This window comes from Pelophylax lessonae (genome assembly GCF_965119305.1).
Source record: "Pelophylax lessonae genome assembly, chromosome: 5".
Taxonomy (NCBI): domain Eukaryota; kingdom Metazoa; phylum Chordata; class Amphibia; order Anura; family Ranidae; genus Pelophylax; species Pelophylax lessonae.
Window position 1 is genome coordinate 488,807,516 of NC_138772.1, and position 26,647 is coordinate 488,834,162.

At 44.7% G+C, this 26,647-nt stretch overlaps 1 protein-coding gene across 1 annotated transcript; it reads right to left on the bottom strand.

The window, feature by feature from the left end:
• Nucleotides 1-2,255: 2,255 nt before the first annotated feature.
• On the bottom strand, nucleotides 2,256-23,326 carry AZIN1 (antizyme inhibitor 1). The gene is made up of 10 exons (XM_082258793.1): nucleotides 23,133-23,326; nucleotides 21,930-22,103; nucleotides 21,079-21,251; nucleotides 18,121-18,255; nucleotides 16,837-16,918; nucleotides 15,215-15,286; nucleotides 14,957-15,116; nucleotides 10,730-10,842; nucleotides 9,951-10,165; nucleotides 2,256-2,901 (listed from the first exon to the last, which is right to left on the bottom strand). The coding sequence occupies exons 1-10, from the start codon at nucleotides 23,232-23,234 to the stop codon at nucleotides 2,799-2,801; spliced, it is 1,329 nt and encodes a 442-aa protein (XP_082114919.1). The 5' UTR covers nucleotides 23,235-23,326; the 3' UTR covers nucleotides 2,256-2,798.
• Between the last annotated feature and the right edge of the window lie 3,321 nt (nucleotides 23,327-26,647).

Sequence of the window (26,647 nt, forward strand, 5' to 3'; positions counted from 1 at the left end):
CTTCGGCAAGATGGCCGCCGACATGTGCACAGAACGATCTGATGCCACCCACAAGATTGCGCCGGAGGGCGCCAAAATCACTACATAGAAGCGGTGTAAAAAGCACATAGTGAAGCCAGACACGCTCTCCACACTTGAAATGGCAGACCGCGCGGTCTTTACCCCGCAGCGGCCGCCGCACACACAGTCTGCACCTTCAAACACTGAAGTGACACAGGAGAGGGGCCCCCCAAACACACAGCGCCAGCAGGGATCACATCAGGGAGCCCCACAAACGCACAGACATGAGGGGATACCACAGCACACAGGACTGCCAGCCCCAGACAGAGGCCCCACACAGAGAGTACTTACCTGTACCGGATGGCGTGGGGTGCCTCTCAAACGGAAAGCCGCTGCCCTCAGATGGCAGGGAATGCCGTCAGCCAAAAAGCAGGACACTGCAGCATACGATACAAACCGCAGATGTGTCCAGTGAGGTAGCCACCTCACAGGCTGCATCCCTGCAAACAGGGACGGGTAGTTCTTAATACCAGGGCGAACACATGGCTTAACGCTCGATGGCGGGCTGGGGATCCATCTGACCCTCTGCCCTGGAGACCCAGGGCGACCAGTCTGATTCCCAGCTCCGCAAAATCCATCTTCGTCCGAAGATCCAACTAAACGAAACTAAAGCTGACAAAATAAACAGCTAGCAAAGCAAAGAAAAAATGACATTCTTGCAAATAAAAATCATAAAAAAGATTAGAAGCCTGAGACTGTAGCCGCAGCACAGGGAAGCCTATCTACTCCTAACGCTAGGCAGAAGACAAACTGAGTTCGGATGGCTTACTGCAGGGGGGTATTGACCAGTGGGACAGCCCCCATGGGTGTGTCTATGTTAAATGCTTTTGTTTTTAACACGTCTTATGCCTAACTACTCCTGTGGAGAGGAAGTCAATACCCATTGGTGAAGACTGAGTGGGCGGCGACTGTCGGAGGAAGAGAAACAGCAGTACAGATTGTCCGATGGGGACACGCCCTTCTTTCTCCATTGAGAAGTTTTCATTGGTTACAGGCCTTGTAACAGCCTGTGAATTGGGGGAGAGTTATCAGTGCCAGGGGACTCCCAATATTCAGAGATCATGTTACCAGCAGTGCAATCAGTGAAACCTTTTCAAAAAGAGCAAGAAAGGTTTGTGTCCCTGTTGGACCATTTGTACTGCCTGTTCTTTCTGTAGACCCAAAGCTATTACCATTGCTGTGCCAGAAGTTCAGAGACAGGCAACTCTGCAGTGAAGATTCCTCCAGGATCTAGGTTGTGCACAACATGGGACATCCTTCATTATAGGCAAGTGTGATGACGAAAGCTGTAGGGAGTTTTTTTTCAGCTAAACTGAGTGAAGCTTAAGGTTTCTTTCAGCAGACATTAGTATTTCTACATTAGCATTTGTAAACTACGGAAAAGTTATTTTTTTACCAGTATGTAAATGTGTTTACTGTTTGAAGCTATAAGAAATGCAGCATGCTAAAACATCCCTACATGCTTGCGTAGAGGTGTGATGTTTTTGGGTGTCGGAAGTAGACATGCTATTTGCATTGTCAGTCAATGCCTGTGGGTAGGTCACAATTACATTCAGTGCCGATTGAACCCACCCTCTTTGGACGAGGAGGAAACAAGATCAGAAGCAATTTTCCATGGGGACAGTAGCAGTGGCTGGTCGAGCAAAACAGAAATGGCTGGAAAAGCTGCACATTTAAACAAAACCAACTTACTGGGAAAATGTAAAGCTGTGCATTTTTTAGTTCTTTGCACTTGTAGTTTGGCTTTGACAGACATGACTAGCACCAGGGTTGTTTAAGGGAACAACAGCTACATAAAAAAAAAAAAAAAATTCAGATTGATCCTTTTGCTGTGGGAGTAGTGTCATGCAATCCTTTGAGGGTCAAGTGATTCATCCCATGTGTATGGATGCCTTTATTGTAAATAGAGATCACCATAATACTTGGACACAAAGTACATGATTAATTCTCTGTACATCACTTTCATTTGTGTACTCCTGCATAGATTAGGAAAATGTATTAGCACTACCTGATCCCCTGTTGAGGAATGTCTTCCTCTAAAATACAAAAACCAGACAATATCTAGTTCAGTCTGACACTATGGAGTATTCTTGCCCCGCAACTAATTAGTTCAACCCCTCTATTAAAAAGCGCACACACCCCTAACCCAGCTTAATCAACTGCCCCCGTTTGAAACAGATGTAGAAATAAAGCCATAGGTTCTACACAAAAGTTTATTGCAATCATGTTACGATCAGTTTGGAGGACAAATAAGGAAAAATAAAAATATGATGCAATTTACATTTATTAAACTACTGGTCAAAGCACAAATTTACACAATCTACACACATTAGACATATCTAAGTTACACACTGCTCTTTCAAAGACATGTTATACTGGAGGAGACAATAAATTTACAAGACTAACAGGAATCCTTAGTATAAAAACTGTGTACTTATGTAAACTCTTACAAGGAACCCAGGTAATGGCTTCCATCTCAACTAAGTCATCCATTTTGTTGCATATTGGACTTGAAACTGCAGGGGATGGAGAAAGCTGGCACACAGAAAATGCAGACATATCTAATTCTCGCCCCAGTGATTTACTTCTAGCTGCTTTTGCCTGGTCCCATTTTATTTCTACACGCTGAACTTCAAGTTTTGAAATGAGGTGAACACCGGTTCTTCCAGTCTGGAATGTTGACCAGGCAAGCTGAAGACTTGTACCTGTAGAGATTTTATTTGAGCGTAGTCTTATGACTAAGCGACTGTGGAGAAACTGTCATCGCCAAACTGAAAACAAGGCACACAGAGGCTTCTCATCAACGTGTCCGATGTAAGCCCAGCATCTTGAATCTCATACCTAGGGGAGACAAAGAAGTGGGAAAAAAAAAACAACAACATCAACCACTTGCTTACTGGGCACCTATTAACCACCCCTTCTTGCCCAGGCTAATTTTTAGCTTTTAGAGTTCACACTTTGAATAACAATTGCACGGTCATGTAACACTATGAAATTTTTATCATTTTTTCACAGAGCTTTCTTTTGGCGAGAACCACCACTGTTTTTTTTTTTTTGCTAAACCACATTTTTTTCCTTCATATTGTTCTAAAATTTTGCAAACAGGTAATTTTTCTCTGGCACTGGTGGGCTGCACTTATGAGGTGGCACCGATATGGGGCACTAGTAGGCACTAAGGTGATCAATGTGCCTCTAACAGAAGCCAGTTAATGGCTTTTTCTTCACACTGACAGCATGAGGGGAGAGAAAAAAAAAACGGAATTTTTGTAAAATCTTACCTGTAAAATTCCTCTCTCTGAGTCCTTCCGACAGTCGCCGCCTCTTCATATTCGTCTTTAATGGGGTTATTGACCTTTGCTCCGTAGGAGTGCTAGGCAACAGAATATATTAATATCAAAGCTTTTAGCATATCCCACCCCCAGGGGGTGGTCCCCTCAGTCAATACCTCCTTGCTTCCTGCATACCAACTCAGTTTCAGTAGAATAGCAGTAGAGTATACAAACCAACCCCAAAAGAGGGGCGGGGGCGGTGACTGTCGGAGGACTCAGAGAAAGGAATTTTACAGGTAAGATTTTACAAAAATTCAGTTTTCTCTTACGTCCTCCGACAGTCGCCGCCTCTTCATATTCGTCACTAATGGGGACGTCCCAAAGCAGTGTAGACATGAGGGGTGGGAAAAAAAGCAGCCGCGCCTAAAGCAACGCAGTACCCACATCAGAGAAAGGAACCTTACCAAAGTAAGAGAACCAACTGGACAACAGGAAAACGTGCTCAACAGGAGCAACAACCCAGGAAAAAAACAAGTAACCTAGGGGTAAAAACACCCCAACAGCCAAGGACCCAAACAAGGGACCCTAAGGCACTGCCGCACTAAGAACTTTGCGGCCAAAAGAAGCATCTGCCGATGCCTGAACATCAACCTTGTAAAATTTGGAGAAGGTGTGAACGGACGACCTGGGCCATAGAAGCCCGATGATGACAGGCCCAAGACGTACTCCGAGATCTGGTAGAGTGCGCCTTCACAGGCACGGGAGGAACCTTCCCCCTCAAAGCATAGGCCTGTTAAATGGTCTGTCTGATCCATTTGGCGATGGTAGAAGCCGACGCCGCCATGCCCTTCCGAGGTCCCTCAGGAAGGACAAAGAGAATCCGACTAGCGAAAGGATTTAGTCGATGACCGGTAAACCCTGATTGCCCTAAAAACATCCAGGGAATGCAAAGCCACCTCCTTCGGATGCTTAGGCATCGCGCAAAGCGAAGGCAAGACAATGTCCTCATTGAGGTGAAAATCAGAAATTCTCTTCGGAAGAAAAGATGGGTTAGGTCGCAAGACCACCTTATCCAAGTGAATCACCAAATACGGAGACTTGCAGGACAGGGCCGCCAGCTCCGACACCCTGCGAGCCGAAGTAATCGCCACTAAGAAGGCAACCTTCTTGGACAACAAAGACAACGAGATCTCCCTGATATTTTCAAAAGGGGCATGTTGCAACACGGACAGAACGAGGTTCAAATCCCATGGAGGCAAAGGCTCCCTCCTAGGAGGGACCAAATGTCGCACCCCTTGAACAAAGGTGCTAACCAAAGAGTTAGACGCCATAGGACGTTGAAAAAGAACGGCCAGCGCAGAAATCTGACCCTTAATCGTGGCCAACGCCAAACGCTGGTCCACGCCCGTTTGAAGGAAAGCCAACACTCTCGACACCGAGTATGAGCGAGGGGAATACCCCCTGGACTCACACCAGGCAAAATACGCCTTCCAAGTACGGTAGTAAATCTTCCTTGAAGAGGCCTTCCTGGCCTTGATCAAAGTGGGAATGACCTCAGGGGAGAGACCCCTATCCTTCAAGACCTGGCTTTCAACAGCCAGGCCGTTAAAGCCAGCGACTGTAAAGCAGGATGGAATATCGGTCCTTGAGACAAAAAGTCTGCTCGAAGAGGCAGACGCCACGGAGCGTCGACCGCCAGATTCACGAGGTCTGCGTACCAAGACCGGCGAGGCCAGTCCGGTGCCACCAGAATCACCGTTTTCGGTTCCGAGGCCAGCCTGCGAAGGAACCTGGACAGCAGCTGAATCGGTGGAAAGGCATACATCAGACGATACTGATGCCAGGGCGCCAGTAACGCGTCCGAGGCGTCTGCCCGAGGATCGCGCGTCCTTGCCACGAACCTTTCCACCTTGTGATTTAGACGAGACGCGAACAGGTCCACATCTGGGGACCCCCACTTCGCGCACAACATCTGGAAAACATCCGGGTGAAGGGACCATTCCCCCTGGTCCAGGGTCTGGCGGCTCATAATCTGCCTGCCAGTTTTCCACCCCCGGAATGTGAACTGCAGAGATCGCCGGGACGTGCGTCTCGGCCCAAGACAGAATGTCGGCTACTTCCCGAGCTGCCCGGGCACTCCTGGTGCCCCCTTGGTGGTTGATGTAGGCCACCGCTGTGGCATTGTCCGTCTGCACCCGAACTGGACGGCCCTGAAGCCTGTCCGTCCAACGCAGAAGACAGAGATTTATCGCTCGTAATTCCAGAATGTTGATCTGAAGGGAGGATTCCTCCTCCGACCAAGTTCCCTGGGCGGACAAAACGCCCAGAACACCACCCCAGCCCGACAGGCTGGCATCCGTGGTGATCACCGTCCATGATAAGGGACGAAAGGACTTGCCCCCCCGACACCGCCGGGGACTGGAGCCACCACAAAAGACCCCTTCGGGTGTGGTGGCTCAACGAAATCCGCAGATCCAGAGATTGCGGACGCCCGTCCCACACAGCCAGAATCTCCGCCTGAAGCTCCCGTGTGTGAAACTGGGCGAAGGGAATCGCCTCGAAAGCCGAAACCATCAATCCCAGACACCTCATACACGTCCGGATGGAGGAGCACTGATTGTCCCTGAGGGACCTGACTTCACACTGAAGTGTCCGAAGCGCAGCCACCACCGAGCGCAGGGATTCCATGCGAAACTTGCGAACCCGCACAAAGCGGTTCAGAGCTTTCAAGTCCAGAATCGGACGTACTTTGCCCTCCTTTCTGGGCACAGTGAACAGATTGGAATAGAACCCCCGAAATCTGTCCCGATGAGGCACCGGAACCACCACCCCCTGGGCCCGCAGGTCCCGCACCGCCAGGTGCAGATCCTGCAAGCGCTCCGGAGTCAGCTGAAGGTTTGAGGGGAAAAATCTGCCCACCGGCCGAGAGAGAAACTCGGTCGTGTATCCAGATCGAACGATTTCCTGAACCCACGTGTCCCGAATGCGGTCCAGCCAGGGTTGAAGAAAACCGAACAAACGTCCCCCCACCCCAGAAACGGGTGAGGGCGCCCCTTCAGGGCGCATTGTTATGGGCAGCGGATCCGGACTGACCGGACTTCTGCTTACCCGCCCACGGCTTCTTCTGGGAGCCTTGGCCTTTGAAGGGCTTGCCCTTATAGTGCGACCGAAAGGCACGAAAGGACCCCTGAGAGGGCCTAAACGAAGCATTCTTCTTACCACGAACAAACTTATTCTTGTGAGATTGGGGCAAGAGAGTGCTCTTACCCCCAGAAATACCCTTTATCAGAGTATCCAAAGATTCGCTAAAAAGGCGGGATCCCGCGTAGTGCAAATTTGCCAGAGTCTTGCGAGAAGATTGGTCAACCGACCAACATTTCAACCATATCAGGCGACGGTTCAAGACCGCCACACTAGAAAGGCGCGCGGCCAAAGGGACTTAATCCAAGTCCGCATCACACAAATACATGACACCCTGATGAATCTGATCCACCATAGCCAAAGTTGTAGGCGGGGCAGAGTCAGCCACCAGAGTGCGCTTGAGCACCTGTGTCCAATCCGCAATAGCCTGGGCTGCCATAATGGAAGCAAAAATAGGCTTCAGCATAGAGCCAGCAACCGTATAAGCATGACGGGCCAGAGATTCCAATCTCCTGTCCGTCGGGTCCCGGAACACCGGGGTATCCTCAGCAGGGATCGCAGTTGATTTATTCAAAATCGCCACCGCGTGATCCACCTGAGGCGGTACACACCAACGCTCATCAGTAGCCGGTGTAAAGGGATAACGCAGTTTGAACCTACTCGGCACAGCAAAAGGCTTCTTTAAATTGCGCCATTGCTCATCAACCGCGCGCTGAAATTCCGTAAAGCAAGGAAAAACCTGCGATGTTTTGCGTTTTCTCTGCGTCCCATAAGAGGACATCAAAGCAGGAGGACATGGTTCATCCTGCAAATGCAGCGTTTGCTTGATCGAAGCAACCAACTCATCCATGAGTGCAAGCTCTTCAGACGAGCCAGGGGGAGAATTATCAACCCCTTCCACCTCAGCCTCCCCGTCAGACCCCACAAGGTCTAGGGATGAGTGAGACCCTGAGAAGGGCACTCCAGCCATAGCAGCCCCATCGCCCTCTGAATCAGAGGAAATAGACACCCTGGGCCGTTTAGTGGATCGATCAGCCACCAGCATCTGCACCTGAGCAGCTAAGTTTGCCACAATAGTGGCCAGATCAGCCCCCTTGGGGGAAGCAGCAGCCCCTTGGCCCCCCACCAGGGTGGGAGGAAACCTGCAATCCTGAGAATCCATGCCCCAGCAAAATAATTAATAAAGGGTACTGCCCCTTTAAGATCGCGGCGAGCGCTGCCCACTGCACCCACTGACCCCCACAGGGATAAGAAACTGGGCAAGGAATACAGGAAAAAAGGAGATATAAAACCTGGAGAGCTCACACAGGCTGCTGCACCGATCGCTGTCCCAGAGGAAAAGGAAGTGATGCAAGACTGACCGCCCCTATGAAGCCTATGCAAGGCTACACAAACATGGCCGCTGGCTGAGGACAAAACCCTGGGCAAAGAACATGGCGCTGACATGTGGGATCGATCGTCGCTCAAAATGGCGGCGTTTGGCGCCAAAAACGTGTGCAGTACCTCACAGGACCTGCCACCATAAGTTTTGCCCCAGAAAAATGTCGGATCGCCGCACAGCATGTCTTAAATCTCACTGCTTCATATGACACCCAGCAGAGCGGGAGAGCCCCCCCCCTCACAGCCCACACACAGGCAGCAAGCTCACACAGGAGCTGACAGGGAGCACAGCAGCCACACAGACATGCAGGGTCACACAGCCCCAGACTGACACCCAATAAAGACAGGTCCCCACATAGAGATACACTTACCAGTCCGGATGGCGTGGGGAGCCTGCTCCAGCGACCAAACCGCAGTACTGAGGACAGGGAGTGTCGCAAGCATGACGCAGTGGAGTTGCGGTGCGAAACCGCAATGGCGTCCAGTGAGGTAGCCACCTCACCGATAGCATCCTTGCAGCGAACAGGGATGGGTCGTTCAATGTGCCAGGGCAAAACCTAAGCTGAACGCTCGATGGCAGGCTGGGAAGCCCCCGGCCCTGAGCCCTGGGATCCAGGGCGGCCAGACAGACCCAGCTCCGCACGATCATCTTCATCAGAAGAACTAACGCTGGAAATAAACAGCTAAGAAAGAGAAAAAACTTCAAATAAAATCAAAAAAGAGAAAAGTGGCTGAGACTAAGAGCCCCAGCACAGGAACAGCCTGCACTCCTGAGCTAGGCATATGAAACTGAGTTGGTATGCAGGAAGCAAGGAGGTATTGACTGAGGGGACCACCCCCTGGGGGTGGGATATGCTAAAAGCTTTGATATTAATATATTATGTTGCCTAGCACTCCTACGGAGCAAAGGTCAATAACCCCATTAGTGACGAATATGAAGAGGCGGCGACTGTCGGAGGACGTAAGAGAAAAAGCAGATTACCGGCTTCTGTTTACTTCTGTGATCAGCGGTCATTGGGCTGACAGCTGATCACATGGTAAAGGGCCCGCTGGGAATGGCCTTTTACCGTGATCAGCCCAGTCCCAAAGACATGGCAATCAGAGCTCGCTGCTCGAGAACAGGAGGATGTCCATGTACGTCCTCCCGGCAAAGGAAGCCAACGCTGTAGCTATCTTTAGGCAATAGTCCCAAGTTGTTAAAATAACTTTCTGATGCTGTTATTGAGTATTTGAAACGTTTTGGACTATCCTGGTCTGAATATAGCTGTACATCCATATTCTCAAATACAGAGCAGAATTTGTTCCCCTTCAAAAAATGATTTTGATTTCCCATACAAGTCTAGGGGAATGCAAAACCTATTTGGAGGTCAAATAAATCTGTCAAATTGTGTGATGGGGCTTGCATGCTCATGGTAAAATGTGAATTTGGTCTGAAGTGAACTACTTGGAACCAGCACTGATCTGTGTACTTCCCTTTTTTTTAATCCAGTCTGGTCACATGAGACAGCAGCTCTGGCTCACCGAGTCAGTCAGCAGCCGCTGGGAAAAGAGGGAATGTTGACAATAGATGAGCCATGGGAGCATACAGGTGATGTGGGAATTATCAGCCATGACTGACTTCCCATATGACCGGACTAAAGGTGGGTACACGGATTTTTTTTCCATACACGGTATGCAGGATAGGCCGGGGGGAGCTTTTAAAAAATTGTTATAATATAGCCTTTACTAAACAAACATTTGTTCGGACAAACCGGCAATTATGTAATATTGTCTGCAGAAATTAACTTTATACCATCCTTCGACTAACAAAACTAAAAAGCACTATTTGCTCTGGCGCTCATTTAAAACAAATGCTGTTGTAGAATAAAGTTTAAAATTGTATTCTTAGCCTTGTTCAACAATGTAACCAAATTGATTCTGGCACAAAGCATTACAAAGTTATTTACAAATTAAAACTTTTAAATTTTGCATTTAAATGTGACAAAAATGAACAAAAAAGTTTAAATATAAATGGTTAATGAAATAGAAAAAAAAAAGAAGTGTTAACAGAAAAACAGCAGGGTGAAGTACTCAGAGGGAAGGAAATTAAACGTTAATTACCAGTCACTGAATGACATGAAGCTATACAGGGACGGCCGTTCAAAGTCTGCGAATGCAGACTGTTCGCTCACAGTACCGGAGCCCATGTTCTCAAACACAAGCCAGTCTCCAACATTCAGTTCTGGCAGAAGACAGTGGTCCACAATTATATCTAACTCGTCATAAGATGGACCCAGAAGGGTGCTAGCAAAAAGCGGCTCATCTTCGTTGTATTTCTAAAAAACAAAAAAACCCAAGTCATCTCAGTGTCACTTCTACACAACAGGATGATGCTACTAAAAACCGAAACTGGACAGACCATGAGGCTTCACAGGCATTAGCAAGGCAAGCATTTATGAAAGCAAAACGATCAACGAGCAAAACTGTTTTAAAGCTGTGATTTTTTTTTTTTTTTTTTTAAAGAGCACCAGGGATGGTACTTGGATGAGTATCCTGTGTGCTTGGGGGCTTCTCTCCCCTGAAAGCTTCCATCCATATCCCCCTGAATACCACTGCAGCTGTAATCTTGTCCTTGGGGGGGGGGGTTAACACAAGTGGCTCCCCCATTAAAATTGCCGACTACGCCCCCTCTAGTCAGCAGGTCATATTTGCATTTTCATCTGTATTTTTCAGGTTGCTTTGAGTTCAACATTACAGTTGCACCCAATACTCCCATTTAAAAATGCCATAATGGAGCTAAAATGTGGTTTATAGGCTTTAAACCTCAAAAGCTTGCTGCAAGATATTTTCATACTTACAAGCCAAAGCCTTAGTGAGCCAGGCATGACACTGCTGCTTACCTTGTGCACCACCGGAGCAGTATTTAAGCTCTCTGATAATTTACGTGAAAAAGAACCATAAACTCCATCATTCAAGCAATAAATATAAGCTGGCTTAGTAGTGGTGTACTTTCCTGAAAGAAAAAAATATATAATCAAAATCTATTCATGTTCTTAAAAGGTCAGAGAATTCATTTTTTTAAACATATTGAAGCTGGCTTTTCAAAGACTTGCATCCCTCCACCCCTCCCAAACCCCACCAACTCCTAGACAGCAGTAAAAACAGAAGTAGTTACAAGCTATCAGACTTATTGCTGCAGAAGGAAAGTTTGCTGATAAAAAGTCAAGAGCAGTATTTGCCTTCCCAAACCTCTTCATCTGGAAACCAGAACAGCCAACCCCAGCTGAGAGGATACTTGAATACAGATAGTGTGCTATGCAGAGCAGAACTCAAATTCATCTACCATCAGCTGCCATTGTAGTATCTGGTGTTTCGAGCACCTATCAAATAGCCCTGGGAACACTGGAAATGTCCTCCACTTTGTATGAGAATGGCAGCCTCCAAGGCTTAGTGGATTATTGTTTTTCTACAAGTTGATGAGAGACATGATAGGAGAGCCAGGAAAGGGGAAACCATTACCACCTAAGGACTACAGCACACATAGGCCAAGTTAAAGAGGATGTCTCCAGGGTTCACTCCAGGAGTTCTTTAGGTGGCATGCAGCAGCCATCTAGGGAGTATTATAAGACCGTGACCCTGCGCAGAGCATATTTTCAGGAGTGGATAATCTTGGAGTTATCCTTTTGGAAACAGGTTTCTAAATCTTAAATAAGGTCAGAATCTATTTCATATCTCTTCAAAAGGCACTGCTGGGAAATCCTTAGATGCTTTTACCTGTGTGTTCATAAAGCCACTTGATACTAGGGGCATTCTGCTGAAAAGCTTGTCAAAAGACAGGAATTCGGCAACAAAGCTAACAATCTTGACTATTTACAATTAAAGCCTTTGTTAAAGCTGAACTCCAGCTTTTTTTACACTTTACATAGTATGTTTGGTACAAAAATGGTCACTTCCCCACCTATAACTGGTCTTGACAGTAAGGAGCACTGGAAGGGCAAACGCATGTCAAAAAAAGCCAAGGGATTTCCAGTCAACTTACCAACCAGCCTTGGCCCAAATGAACAAAAGCTGGTGTTCAGCTTTAAGGAGTAACCCCACTTTTGTTGAGTGGTAAAAAATAAAAGACATTCCCATCTGGGTAATGTACATTGCAAGGATTTTAACTTTTGCAGATGGCTGCCTTTTTTATTCTGAAGAAAAAGCCGTTTTTGTCTGTGTCCATGTGCAAAATGAATGAATGTGAGTGATTTTATAATCAATCAGCTGCTGCACTTGCAGGGTTCTACGGTTCAGGGTCTGCATCCCTTTGGGTGTGATTTCTCTTTGGGAGTATCACCAAAAATGACATTTTTGTTACAGGGGATAACCAATATCTGACTTCTCTTAGTGCAGACTTCTTGCAAAAAACACTGAGCCAATCACAAGCAGGAAACATTTTTGGGGTGTGGTCAGTATACAATCTGTGTACAGAACGCCTCCAGGTTGCCATATTGCATTGTACAGAACATTACAGCACTGCAGATTGAACAGGTAATTTTTAACATTACAATATGGCTTGGGTCACAATTGTATACACTATTTTTTGCTTCCCCCCCCCCTTTATGATTTACAAGCAGCACAAAGGACATTACCTACCTTCAGAGAAATGTGTCACTTGTGTTGCCGTTTTATCCTTTAGCAGAAATCGGACCTCTGATGCTCCCTCCGCCTGCTCAACAGGGATTAATGGAACTGTGGGGACTGCCAGGCACCTATCAAGAGTGCCTCGCTTTGCCTGTCCAGCTCCACTCATACTACAGCTTTTATGAAAGAAATCCAGTCTATGAATGGAGGGGACAGACCTCTCAATCATCCATTTATCCTACATTCATAGATCAGGTTTTATTCATAGAACCTGGGCACTTGAGTGTGTGACAGCTCTTCTAACATCAGAGGAAGATTTCTGCATAAGGATGACACAAACAAAAGGGACACATCTCATTGAAGGTAAACTTAGGCTGTAAATGAAACAAAACAATTGAATGTAACCAGTGTTGTATCATTGGGCTCTGTAGATTTTCGACGGGGGTTAAGGTAGGTCATATGAACACAAACCGCACTTTCAGTCATTTTCCAAGCCGAGAAACAGCATATTATGGAAAAATCGTGTACGAGACATTGGCAGGGAGATAAAGGCATTTCCGAAAAAGCATAGGAAATAGAAAAGCAAGAATATTTTGTGCTCTGTGTAAAGATTTGCCAGTACTATACGTGTATGAAGTGCAGTAGTGGATTAAACTTTAAGTTCCTGATGTAGTCACGGTATTAAACGCTGCAAAACTTGTAGTGCTATAAACAATGTAAATTATTTAAAACTTTTTAAGTTTTTTTTGATAGCCATTTATATTCTATACAGAATTATACATTAGATTAATGGGGGATCATCAACTTTCTGGCTGCCCCTAGTGGTTTATTAAGAAAAAATCAAAACATTCAATCTATAAAAACAAAAAAAATTTGTCTCTTATACCTGTGATGAGGCATAGGGACTCCCCATATGAGTAGAAAGGATCACCATGTGAGGGAAGGCAGAAAGCGAATTGAAGGTAGAAGCTAAGCAGTTAACTTGGACTACCAACACAATGTTAAAGCAGAACTAAAAAGGATTCTTACTCACCTTTCCTCTGATGTCCCGCGCTGGCATCTATGGGGGGGGGGGGGGGTCGCTTAGAGCAGACAGGTGAATTTTATGGCAGAAGTGACTTTACAGCTCTTCTAGCTCATCCAGTGACATTGTGGGCCCTTCCTCCTTTCTCTGAAGCACTGCTCACAACATAGGAGTGCCACCCATTACTGGTGTACTGCGAGTACAGTGACTGGCTGGGCTCAGAGGAAATGGGTGAGGCGGCTCTCATTGCATTGATCAGCCAACTGGGCAAAGAAAGCTGCAGACCGCTATGGAACATGAAGAACTACTGGGGGAAGGGGAAGCCAAAAGATCATATTGGGAGTTCCACTTTACTTTTGTGCTATACATAAGCACTCATTGCAGTGACAAGGTCTGGTTAATGCAACAGATGGTCACAGGTTATGATGGAGTGTAGACTTTGATAGGCAAAGCCCGCAGGGTATGGGTCTGAATTCAATCTGAGTGGTCACCCTGCTGAAGTCTCCATACTTTGCCTATTCGTGCCGTACTCTGACTCAACTATTTAATTGCTCTGACATATATCCTCTTCTGCCGCTCACCTGCTGCTCTGACTGGTATATACTGCTTCACTGGCCACCTATGCGGTTATTACATGTGATAAGTTTATGATGCTCCAGTCCATGGCTAAACTGCTGCATTGACATTCGCTGCTGATTTTCCACTGCCGCTTACCAGCTATTTAGTGCTACTGCTGCCGTACTTTGCTTTAGGTCTTGATAATTGCCTTTCATCAGATGGACATCTGTTGTCTGGCAGCCCAGTTCATTGTTTAGACGTTCACTTCTCTGGGTTGTGCCTGAATTACCGCTTCATCACATGCATTCAGCAGGTTTAGTGTCCATGATATGCTACTGCTTGGCGGGCATCCACTGACTCCGTTTAATGTTGCAGTATCTTTATAATATACTCCGAGCAAAGGGAGTATTTTTTTTTAATCAATTACATTTGCTTAGTATTTTATTTTCAGTTGCGCTGCTGGTGGTTTCACATAATTAGTTGCGATTTCACTTTATATTTATCTTTAGAACATGCATTACCTTTATTTTTGCCCGTTATACTAATTGATCTGTATTTGTTCTATACCTGCTGCACCATACAAGGAGTCATAATTGGTGAATTCCATGAACTTTTTATTGGCTTATTGCTTAAAGCATTTTAAACACTTATGATTTGATTTCCTGTGTATGTGAGCGTGTGGCGTCTGGTGCACTGTGTGGTCTTTTGTTTTTAAGACGTCTTTTAATGGTAATGGTGGGAAGGTGTTTGTTTTACACAATATCTCTACATGTTGTATTGTGTTTGTGTTGTATGCACAATAACATTTTATACTTTTTGCTACACTCATTGTAGGTTGCTTTATTATGTTTCTGTAACAATTCCCCCGCCGGCTCATTAGATATGGTGCTTTAGGCTACTCTTCACAGCTGAGATCACCTACCTCCAGAAAGATGCTGCTCATTCTCTACTTTCTTTGCAATGATGTTTACAGCCAGGGTAAATGCAGATGACACATAATAGTTTCCAGGCTCTGCAATAACTCCGATCCCAGATTCCTCAGGAAAGTATGCACTCAGCAGAGGACTGACAGCATGATAAAGCTGCAAGACAAGATGTTTCCAGACACTTAGCTCATTCCAGAATACACCCAAACCCCAAATCATATGGAGGCTCAACTTTTACATCTTACACAACTCACCTCTTCCAACTGAAACTCATTCCCTGAAAAGCCTCCAATGTTCAGTAAATTCATTTTAAAGCCAAATTCAGCCTGGAAAACAAAATAGCCTTTCATTTTCTCTGCCATTTGTAAAGTTTACATTTCTAGGCACTATGAATTCCACATTATCAAATGCCACAATTAAAAATCTAATCAGATTCTTAACACAAGCCTAATACGAAGTGTAGGAAACAAGATTCCCATGTTAGTATAAGATGTACTCTACTACACAGACATGGCTGGTGTAAGAGAACCTATTATCAGTAACCTACACAGTACAGTGGTTCCTGGATGCAGCAGATCTTAATGCCCCAACACTGCCCAGGAGTGGGCAGAATTCCAGGTTAACTGTATAAAATAAGGGTGATGCATGCATCTGCCCTCAAAATGCTTCAACAGCTGTTAAACTGAATGCAATCAAGTCCACAGCCAATGAAAACCACATCAGCACAAGGCATTCTTGCTTAAAGTGGTTGTAAACCCAAGACAAAAATCGTAACAAAGCATATCTCTTTATAGTGTGTTTGTCTCAATCCAGAGCACTAAGTGCCGGTTCACACTAGTGCGATGCCAGACATCGCATGTGATTTGCACCGCATTGCTGTGCAGATCCCAAGCAATGTCTGTGTGATGCGATTTCAGCCATACAAAATGTATGGCTGAAATCGCATTCCCGCCAAAATTGATCAGGACCCTTTTTGGTTCGCACTAGAATCAAATCGCATGGGTGTTCACACTTATGCGATCTGATTCTTTCACCATTTCACAGTTGGCACTGCAATCCAATCTGGGGGTGTCATTACCTTACATTGACACCCCCAGTGATTCACAGATCTCAGTGTGAACCATTGTGCGATTCTGGTGTGATGCAGGAACCGGCACTGATTCGCAGGGTTTCCTGCATCGCACCAGTGTGAACCGGGACTAAGTCATTTCTGTCAGCTGCTTAGTTTCTCTGCTATAAGCACAAGTCACTTCTGACAAGTTTTCCTGACACCAAAAAAATGGTGACAGGGGAGGGAGCTCCACCTGACAGCCTAAACTCTGCTAAGAGCTCTCCACTCCCTGCTTTTCTGAGCTGAGAGATCCTGAGTAAATTCTGCACTTTTAATGGATGTAGGGGAAAGACGGCTGTGGGTGAACAGGTACAATTGATGTAAGAGGATTGGTTTAATCTCCATCACCTGCGGCCACAGTCACTTCACTGGGTATATGGAAGGGTTTACAACCAACTAGCTTTTATAGTGCTGGCCTCCAATGCACAGCCAATGCATGAAAAGACCTGAAGAGGGATCTTGCACTTGATATGCAAATCAAGACAGTCAGGCTGTAGGATAGCCATACATGGTGCAAAGGTCAGGAGATTTCCTGCTAACTGCCAAAATGTGAGCCCTGTCAGCACCACCCAGCTCAGATGCAGTCACTATTTGGGTATTCAGGTAGTTGTGGCTGCCTAAAGACTATGGCGATTTCTCCACACATGCTATTTAGGTGTGGATGGAGAATCTACTGATGTTCACGTGTTCAGCCCATAGGGCTGAATGAGAGAAATCTAACCATTTATGGCTTAACTTTCCCTGAATCCCAAGAAAATCACTTACTGCCATATCAAAGACACAACGAGCATCAGATAAAGCATGAGTGTATGCTTGGGGGTCTCTGGTGGAGCTTGAAATATGGAACCTGTGGGTGATAATATTGCTATTTAGAGAAAGTATTAACTTACATTATGCAATAAAATTGCAGCAAGCCAATATCAGTATGACATTAACCACAATGCACGGGACTTCCTGGGCACCTTTCAATTAAATGTTACCACTAAGCACAAATTACCTTTGATTATTGATTTTCCAAATTCAAGCCTCCAACTTATTTTATGAAAGCCTTAGCTGTGTATTTCTTCTCAGCTTAAAGTGGTTGTAAAGGTTCAATTTTTTTTACCTTCATTCATTCTATGCATGAAGGTAAAAAACCTTCAGTGTTCATCAGCCCTCCTAATTACCTGAGCCCCATCGCGATCCAGCGATGGGCACAAGAGCCTCGCCTCTCTGGGGGGGGGGGGGGGGGGGGGGACTCTCCCTTCTTATTGGCTGAGACAGCAGTGGGAGCCATTGTCTCCTGCTGCTGTCAATCACAGCAATTGAGCCAATGAGATAGGAGGCTTGGCCGAGTGGCAGCTTGGCGTGTGAATAGACACGCAGAGCAGCGGCTCAGGATGAGTTTGCTTGGGTATACCTACAGCAAGCTGCCTGCTCTAGAGGCACTCGGCATGAGGGAGGCGCCAGAAGCACCAGCGGAGAACCCGGGCTGCTCTGTGCACAACCATTACACAGAGCAAGTATGACTTTTTTGTTTAATGCCTTTATTATCACTTTAAGCACCTTTACATAGTAAGTTGTAAAAGTCATGTCTAGTAACTGGACAGTGTTAATCACACATTGCCCAGCTAATCAAGCTTGGAAAGCACAGCAATTTACATACCACTTAGAGGTAAAGCTTATCAAATAGTCCCTTCCTCCACAAGGAATCGCAGCTTTAAAGCAAATTATATTGTGAAAAAAAAAGGAAATATTCACCGCTTCCTTATGCAGTGCCTAGGAAAATGCAGAATATCCCAATCACCCCCAGCATTCCAGAAGTTGGGAGTAAGAGTGTATTTGCATAATATACTATGGGGAGGGGCCCTGATGCACTTAAGGGGACATTGCATGTCAATCACTGAAAGGGCAACACAAGGTACTCAACATGAAGCAGAATATTAAAAGGACAAATTGACCAGCAACGCGTTAAGATTTCATGTTTGTTTAAAACATACTCCACAGGTGCCGGCACAATGGGAAAAGAAGAATTAAATACAAGTCACATGAGAAGCTCGCTCTACTTACGTCACACCAATGACTTGCACACTGCACTCCTTAGCACATTCCAGGAGGTGTCTGCAGTTCTTCAGTGTGCTGCCAAACACCATGTTCATTTCTCCCTCACCGGTGATGCCTTCTGTTGCAATATGAAGCAATAGCCTAAGAGAAGGGGAAGATGATTGGGGCACAGGTTGGTTTACATCAGCACATGTTGTTTTGTAGAAGTATGTTGCCACAGCTTGAGTGCCATCCTTGGAAGAGTCAAGAACTTAGTGAGAAACATTCCTGTACAGAAAGAAAACTAGCAATTAGGTCCCAAAACTGGGAGCTGTGAGTGGGACATAGCGGAATTACAGCGAGCCATATTTAGTTCTAAAATGTAACCACAGGTGGTTGCTGTAAATAAAATGTCAGCAATAAAGTTGGTCCCACTTTCTTCTACAAATCCTGAAAAATAATAAATCTATTTCCAGCATGCTGGGGGCTATTGGGATAGGAGGCCAAAAAGCTAAACTTGAAGGAAAAAACATTGTTAAACCCACTAAAGATTCTAGACCTTCCCAAATACAGCTTAATACTGCACAAGAAACTGCATTAGCAAAGCAGCTGCAACACAGCCTTTGCCGCCCTTGACCCATCTACCCAACACGGGGCAAGTGTGCAGCCTATTGCTTACATTCTGCTAGATTTCAGAACAAGAGGGATAGAAAAAGTGAATTTCCTTTCTTCATTAAGCCCCATTCACACCGGTGCGACTTGTCATGCGATTGTCAAGTCGAACCCCATTTGTGCCTATGGAACTGTTCAAATTGGTGTGACTTAGACTTCCACCAATTTGAAAAAGGTTAATGCACTATTTTTGCCGATTTTCATGTGCAACTTGCTTGCATTGACATCTGTGTATAAAATCACAGATGTCAGCAAGCAGCACATGAAATTGCACAGATCGCCTGCTTTGAAATTGCAAGTAGCACGATTTCAAAGCCACATTCGGTGTAAAAACATTCCAAATTGCATTAACAAGTCGCACCCCATTGTCCGCAATGGAACCATTTAAATCACTTTGAATCATGCTGAAGCGACTTTGAAAGGTTCCCCGCGCTATTTTTGATGCAATTTAATGTGCAACTTGCATTGACATCTGTGTAACTGAAGTTACACAGATGTCATCAAGTCCCACATGGAACTGCACTGATCGGTGGCTTTGAAATTGCACGAAGTAGCACGATTTGAAAGCCGCAATTGTGTGAACCAGGGTTTAGACCTCATGCACTCTGGACACTGTCCATCTCTCCTAGACCACCTTTTCCCAGCAGAGTTTTGGCAGAAAAAGAACGTATCTGAGGACGTCAAGCACTTAGCCATTATTTTATTGGCCAGAATCATTTATTCTGGCCAATAAAATAAACACGCTGGTGGGTGTTTTTTTCTGCCTCCAAACTGTGTGCATGGACAGAGGCTAACATTCAGGTGCATTTAGAGGAGGAAATAAAGCCAGAAGCCCCTAAAAGCAGCATTAAAAATGGCCAAGTGTGTATGCAGCCCAAAGCTGAACGCCAAGCCAAGTCCTAAATACAAAGATTAAAATACATATGGAACAGATTTAACTTTCCAAGCACTTGTGACGTTCAACTCCAGCTTCTAACACCTGAGGGTCCATTCACACCAACTCCTGCTTTACAACATGGTGGGTACTGTGGTGCAGGCAGAGCTGATGCACAGGTTCCAGTGCATCCCACGGTTTACTTTTTTAAAATGAACTTGTCACACAGCAACATTTCATAAAGTTCCATCAGCTAATGTACGGGGACTGCGGTGCATTGGAAGTACCTAACGCATTACTTCTCAGCGCACACATCTGCCAAGCAGTGGTGTGAACTGGCCGCCATGGGGACAAGGCATTTTTCCTTGCCTTGCAGTTCGACAGCGCTCAAATAGCTGCCCAACACAGTTCCACTGCACCTGGTGTGAATGAAGCCCGACTACCAACTAGGTCCAAAAACCTCAATTTAAACTTGCCAGCCTGATGACTGGATAACCTGTTAAGCTTCAACATTCTGTAAGCCGGTGATGATGTTAAACTAAATAGTCAATAAAGTTTAAGGCGAAGTAAAGAAGAAAAGGATAAATTATTACCAATCATACATTTAATACAATCATTTTAAAAAGGAGAAGCTTTAGACAGTTTCATGTTTTAAAAAGCAAAGCATGCTGGATGACAAAATCAGCCACTCATCCCCTTTTATTGGACCACTTATCAATGTAATTGTTTCATTTCAAGCATACCGTGCCCCAAAGCCAGCTCTGTGTGGTCTCCAGCTAACCCTTTGTGCTCTGGAAATCAACGGTCATGTAAAAAAACTAAAAAAAAATTGGCCACTAACATTTAGTTTTCGGTTAAAGGAAAGACAAGTAGCCAAGTTTATAAGTAAGGTGGGCAGCAACCAACTTGCTCAGGCAATCTACGTGGGAGAGGTAAGAATGAAGTACAGCTCTTATAGGGCCTTACCAAAGGCTTACTAAGGGCTCTTGAAAAACTACCTGGAAATTGGAAGCAAAACCAAATAGGTTTCTATTCACATCTTTGCCTTTGTGCCCAGAGGTCAGCTGTAAAGACTATTATATAAGCTTTTGGCCTGTTAGCGTTATTTATAGAGTTAATAGTGGCACACTTTCAGTTAAAGCTGTGTCTATTTTCCTCCAATGAGTAGATAGGGAACATTCATCACACTACAGCCATTCTGTTGAAAGAAGAAACCGATGCAACCAGAAATAGATACTCTAGCACATCATGCATTGTTTAATGGCCAGATGACTTCACACCATTCCCTACAGCAGGGATTCCAGAAAAGGAAAAGGAAACAGATGTGTAATGAGTGACACCACAAACCTACTGAATCAAGACATGTTTGTGTACTGAATTGTGTGACATCTAGATGACACAAAATGACCAGATCGGCATTTCATGAGCAGTACACTTACTTGGCATTAGGGTGATTCCGTGCAATTTTCTTCATTTCCGATTCATTATCACAAGTCATAATGTTTACTCCCAGTTTGGCTGCATGCTTAATCTGTGCAACCTGCTTGCATGGACTAGTATAAATTACATTCTCCATAGAGATGCCCAAGTCATACATTGTTGTCATTTCATTCTGCAAAGGAAATCAGTTTTAAACCTTATGCAATCAACAAATTACTAAATATTCAGTTCAGCTCTAACTGATCACTTAAATCTATGCAATTTCAGAAAATCTGTAAGCAAATAAGGGGACTTTACCAAGGCTGGAGCAGCTGTGCATGACAACCAGCTTCTATTTTCAAAGCTTAAAGGGACACAAAACTATATCCTTTTCCAAAAAGAATCTATACACACCCCCTACTTAATGGCCCTACACCAATTTGCTTTTTCCATTGGTTCTTACTTTAGAGCCAACACCCTGGTTTTTCCTGGGCTGTAGTCCCATAAGCTGGCCACAGACAGGTTCAGCAGGAAATGTCTGAAATGCGAGCCATGTATGGGCAGACTTAATGTACTCCAAGTTGATCAACTTGGGTACAACCAGTCTGCCAGATTTTACATGCGATTATTGCTAGAGGCAGTTATAGCTGCTAGCAATAAGCACTATGTTCAGATGGCGGAGAAAGCCTTCCCCATCAGGAAAATAGCTCAGCAGGAGGGATTACCCCCATTAACACAAACTGTTGATGGCAAAATCAAGCGATTTTCTTTCCTGCAACCCGTAGTTGCAGGAAAGAAAAATCGCTTTATCTCCAGCTGTACTATAAAAAACACAGTTCTCTTGGTTAGACAAAAGCCAGAATGTACTCACTTTGTTGGCACATACAAATCCCACGCCCAGAGCGGAGAGTATCTCTAGCACAGCTGGAGAGGAGTTGCACTTTAGAGTATAAAATGGTTTGATGTGTCCCATGGTATTTTGCCATTCGATGTGCTTTCTGACAATTTTCCCAAGGTCAGCAACAAAAAAAGCATTCTTTCCTGCCTGTTGGAGAAAAATATTGCATTAGAAAAATTGATGGTTCTTGGTACAGCGTGGAAACACCAGGACAGCTACAGAAGCTAAATGTACAGTGTTATACGAGGCCAGAGTAAATCATGTACAACCAAGGAAGGTTCTTGGCAACTGCAATCACTAAAAAGTGATTGACCCGTAAGTATTCTACAACTCAGTCTGGACCGTCAGAATGACAAACAACTCCAATGGAGCTTAGTGGAAAGTATTTGAGGATCTACACCCAAAGTGAATAGTTACTGCATAGGGAATAATACGATTATGACTTAACAGCTTCTTGAAAAATCTTTCAATGGATTTCTTATTAGAATCTACGGTAAACTTCCATACATTGGGCAGTCCCTGGGCACTCTTGCGTCAGCATATTCTGCCCACAAATGGACTCAACTCATTCTTCAACTCATACCTACAAAACAAATTTCCCACCTGTCAAAGGATGAGTTTAACATTTAAAAGCAAAGCCCCATCTACCAAGGTTGCTTTTACTACAGATCTTTCTTAACCCAACCCTGGAGGGTTGGGGAGCGCGCGCGTGCATGGGCACGCCCTAAACCCAGAAGACAGGCAGTGATGTACCAGTATCGAACAGTCCGTCCACAGTACATTGCTGGTGGGCTGCCCAGGAGCAGTTAAGGAGGCAGACAGTATAAGAAACATACCACTTGTTACATCACTACAGGAAGGCAGCAAGATACTATGGGATACATAGTCCTTAGAAATTGCAAGTTAAGCAAAGAATAGAACATTTTGCAGTAGTAAAGGCAGCAATCTCATCATGAAAGGACATTTCAAGTAAAGATATTGGATAGGCAAAAACGAATGCTTGAATTATCACAATACTGAGGCTATATAATAAAATTGGATGCCGTGACCATAGACCTTTAATGTGGAACAAGTTTTTGTGACCAGGAAGTATAAAAAGTAAATAGCTGAACCTTGGGGATCTTTAGCGAAGACCAACATACCATAACATAACAGACAGGCAAAGGAGAGACTCACCAAGGTATGCTCATAAATGTAATTATTAATGACATCTTTTGGAGTCGCTGTATCATCCAGTAACCCAATGGAGTAATTTGCATCTTCGTTAAATCCTTTCATCTCAGCCGTATTCCGCAAAGCCGACAATCATAAACCAAGAAACGTCAAATAAAGGGTCTACAGGTATCTTTGAGTCCTAAATATGCAACAAACTAAAATAAAAAAACAAAAGAAATGATCGTAAATGATATACTTTCCTTCATAATTATACAGGATTTATATAGCACCAACAGCTTGAGCAGCACTTTACAACATGAGGGCAGACGTTAGTTACAATGCAAGTCAATACAGGAGGAATCACAGGGCCCTGCTTGTTAAAGCTTCTACATTTAAAATCAAAATATAAAATGTGGTCACTTGCTGCACATTTTCCAAAAGGCCAAAAAACTAACGAGAATTAATATAATTTAGGAAATTTGGGACAGGAGCCAGGACAACAGGCTGGCGAATACAGTGATGGCACTGCCCTGTCCAATTGAAAGAAACTGAGCAGCAGAAGACTAGGTCATTCCTCTGCCGGTCAATAAGCTCTGTCAGTATATTTGCATGTGGCCCATCTGATTGCAGCACAGAGGATTTCAAGAGCCAGATATAAAGATATTCAGAGGCAACTAAAGTCATTTAAAAATGTATTTATAATGCAGATCTGCATTAAAAAAGGACTTCACCTGGGGAAAATTTTAAAAAGTCAGCAGCTACAAATACTGTAGCTGCTGACTAAAGCCCCGTACACACGTACGGATCGTCGGCCGAACGATCGGCTGTCTTTTGTCCAGGGCTGTCGTGTCTGTTGAAAACTGCAAAAGACTGCACACGAATTTTGTCGGCCAACGGCCGACTGCAGAAGTGATGTCATGTAATGGTTAACTTTCCTTGTCTTTTTTCTTTTCTGAGCATGCCCAGTCCTGCTAATCTGCTGTCTGTCGGCCAAACAATCGGCCATTCTGGTGACGGCCAACAAATATTTTAAAGTCTGCACGACAGATTCTGTTCGGCCAAAAATGCGCTGTCGGAAGCATCATACTAACAAGCCTACAATCGGCCGATCGGTCGGCGGCCGAATATTTACGGCCGACAATCGGTACGTGTGTACAGGGCTTTAGACTCTTCCCTATCCAGGGAGCCAGCGATGTCAGCACCCCAGCCGATTTTTGGATGGGTTGCCAGGTACTGCTGCCAGCATTAGTTCTAAGGGAAACTAGCAAAAAAGCCTTTTCGGCTTCACAGCCGATTCCCTACTGCGCATGCATGGGGAGGAAGCCGATGAGCATGTGTTCCACTTTCGGTGGAATTCCGCTTTAATTTAGGTTTTATCTACCTGAATGTAAGCATTAAGAGCCTGTACAGGAAAAATACCATTTGCAATGTTGAGCACTCTAGTTTCCCTGCCTTAGGGTCCTGTGGTACACATACTCAAGGGGCACATTAAATAGGTTCAAGTGGTACTTCTCACAAGTTGTAAGCGAGAACCATTAAAGTATCAGGAAACACATTAGACTATAGTGTACGGTTAGAATTCGGGCAAGGGGGTTATGAGGAAAAAAAAAAAAAACTTGTAGGTAGCCACCGAAAAATCATGGGTAGTGTGGGCTTTACAAACACTGCAGTCTAGTGAGTGGCAAGTCAAGGCTCTAGAACCAGTAAAGCTATTTCAAGATTGTCAGGGGTATCGGAATCACTTGCCACCTTCTTACTCTATGGAATCTGCAGATGTAAGATTTTCATGCAGTAGTTTAGGTCTTCTCCCTCCCACAAGAACTCTTCAGAAGCAATTTACTTCTATCATACTATGGAGGAGGATACATTAAAGTGGTTGTAAAGTCACATCTATTTTGATCCTCGGGATTAGGTCCATGTTTAGTAATGTGTGTGTATTCCCTTCCTGATCTAAGACCACAGTAGAAGGGGCTGAGATTCCCTTCGGATATATGCAAGATGACATGACAGAGGGACACGTGACTGCACAACAGCGCTGTGCAAAGAAGGTATTTAGCATTATAATTTTAGGAAACACACTGCACTAAGCGTGGACCTAAAACTGAGGATCAAAGTATTAGAGGTTTCTTTACAAGCATTGGAGCAGCTGCAGAGAATTACTCAAGGCCCGGGGTAGAGAGGAGATCTGCTTCTGTTCATAAACAGACAACAGAAATGATAGGGAGAGAGGGAGGGGGAGGATGCAGACACACTGAGATAGCAGGATAACGATAGTCTGACCACACTATCATGGATCAGCAGCCATGATAAGCATGGTCAGTACACAGGATCAACCAAGTATTGCATAACATGGAAAAGGTCAACTGACACTACAAAAGCACTATGCTACATATATAGCATGCCTTAAAGGTACAGGAGCTTTTTTTTCTTTTAAAGCTATAATCACTTTAAATATGAACTTTGCTTTACAACGGCTGCAGAACTGACACAGCAAGTTCTAGCACAAGTGGAGTGTCCAAGAGTAACTATAAGATTTTTTATTTTTTTTTTGCATGTAGAGTGATGAGGGTTTAGATTCATTGTCAGGTGGTTCTTACTGCTGGGAATAAAACGTGTAAATCCAAAATGAAAAGTTGCTTCCAGTACAGGAATAAAGGAAAAAAAAAATCTTCCAATGGGAAAATTTGCTGCCTAAGAGGGGGGCTTCCCTTAAATTTGAAAGATCTCTTGCACTTCTTGTGGAGCGTACTTCCTCATTTTAGAGGTCTGCTCACTACTACAAAATATAGCATTAAAAATTGTGATCCAGCATTGCTCCTATAGACTCCCACGCCAGACAATCACAGCAACATTTCTACAGTCAGCTCACCAACCTCAAAGAACAGGTGAATATTTGCTCACCATACCTGCATTGTGAGCCGAATGATTTTATACAGAGCCATTATCTGAGAGCTTCCCCTGTCTGGAGAAAGACATTATACAAGTTCATGACAGTTCACTGCTAGCAGTAAGAAAGAATTTCCTCCAATGTTAACGACTGAAGCAAGCTGTGGCTGTCCTACTCAGGTTAAAGGCTAAGTTGTAGCATTTTTTTTGCAGGTAAAATGTGCTTTTTGTAGGAACCTGGAAAGCATTGCCCTATAAACTGGTGGAACATGTAACATGTTCCCAAAAGGTTAACTTATCCTTTAAGTAACCAGCTGGAACTTAAAGAGGTTGTAAAGTCAGGAGGTATTTTTTATCAATGCATTCTATGAATTAAAATAGGCCTGTGTGTAGCAGCTCTCCTCAGCCCCCTAATACTTACCTGAGTCCCCCAACACTTACCTGAGCCCCCTCTTTATCCAGCAATGTCCATGAGTGCCTCAGCCGTCTGGGACTCTCTCCACATCGGCTGATACACAGCAGCGGCGCCATTGGCTCCTGCTGCTGTCAAATCAAACTCAGTTAGCCAATCAGGAGAGGGGGCGAGGCCGAACAGCAGCTCAGTGTCTGATTACAAACAAGGAGCTGCAGCTCAGCTTAGGTGCCCCCAA

Excerpts from the sequence above, each read along its gene's own strand:
- AZIN1 (XM_082258793.1), bottom strand. The coding sequence starts at position 23,234 with ATGAAAGGATTTAACGAAGATGCAAATTACTCCATTGGGTTACTGGAT. Across the intron at positions 16,919-18,120 it reads GTGCAAGTCATTGGTGTGAC|GTTCCATATTTCAAGCTCCA; the intron begins GTAAGTAGAGCG and ends TATCACCCACAG. Across the intron at positions 10,843-14,956 it reads TGAGCAGCATCTTTCTGGAG|GAAAGTACACCACTACTAAG; the intron begins GTAGGTGATCTC and ends TTTTTCTTTCAG.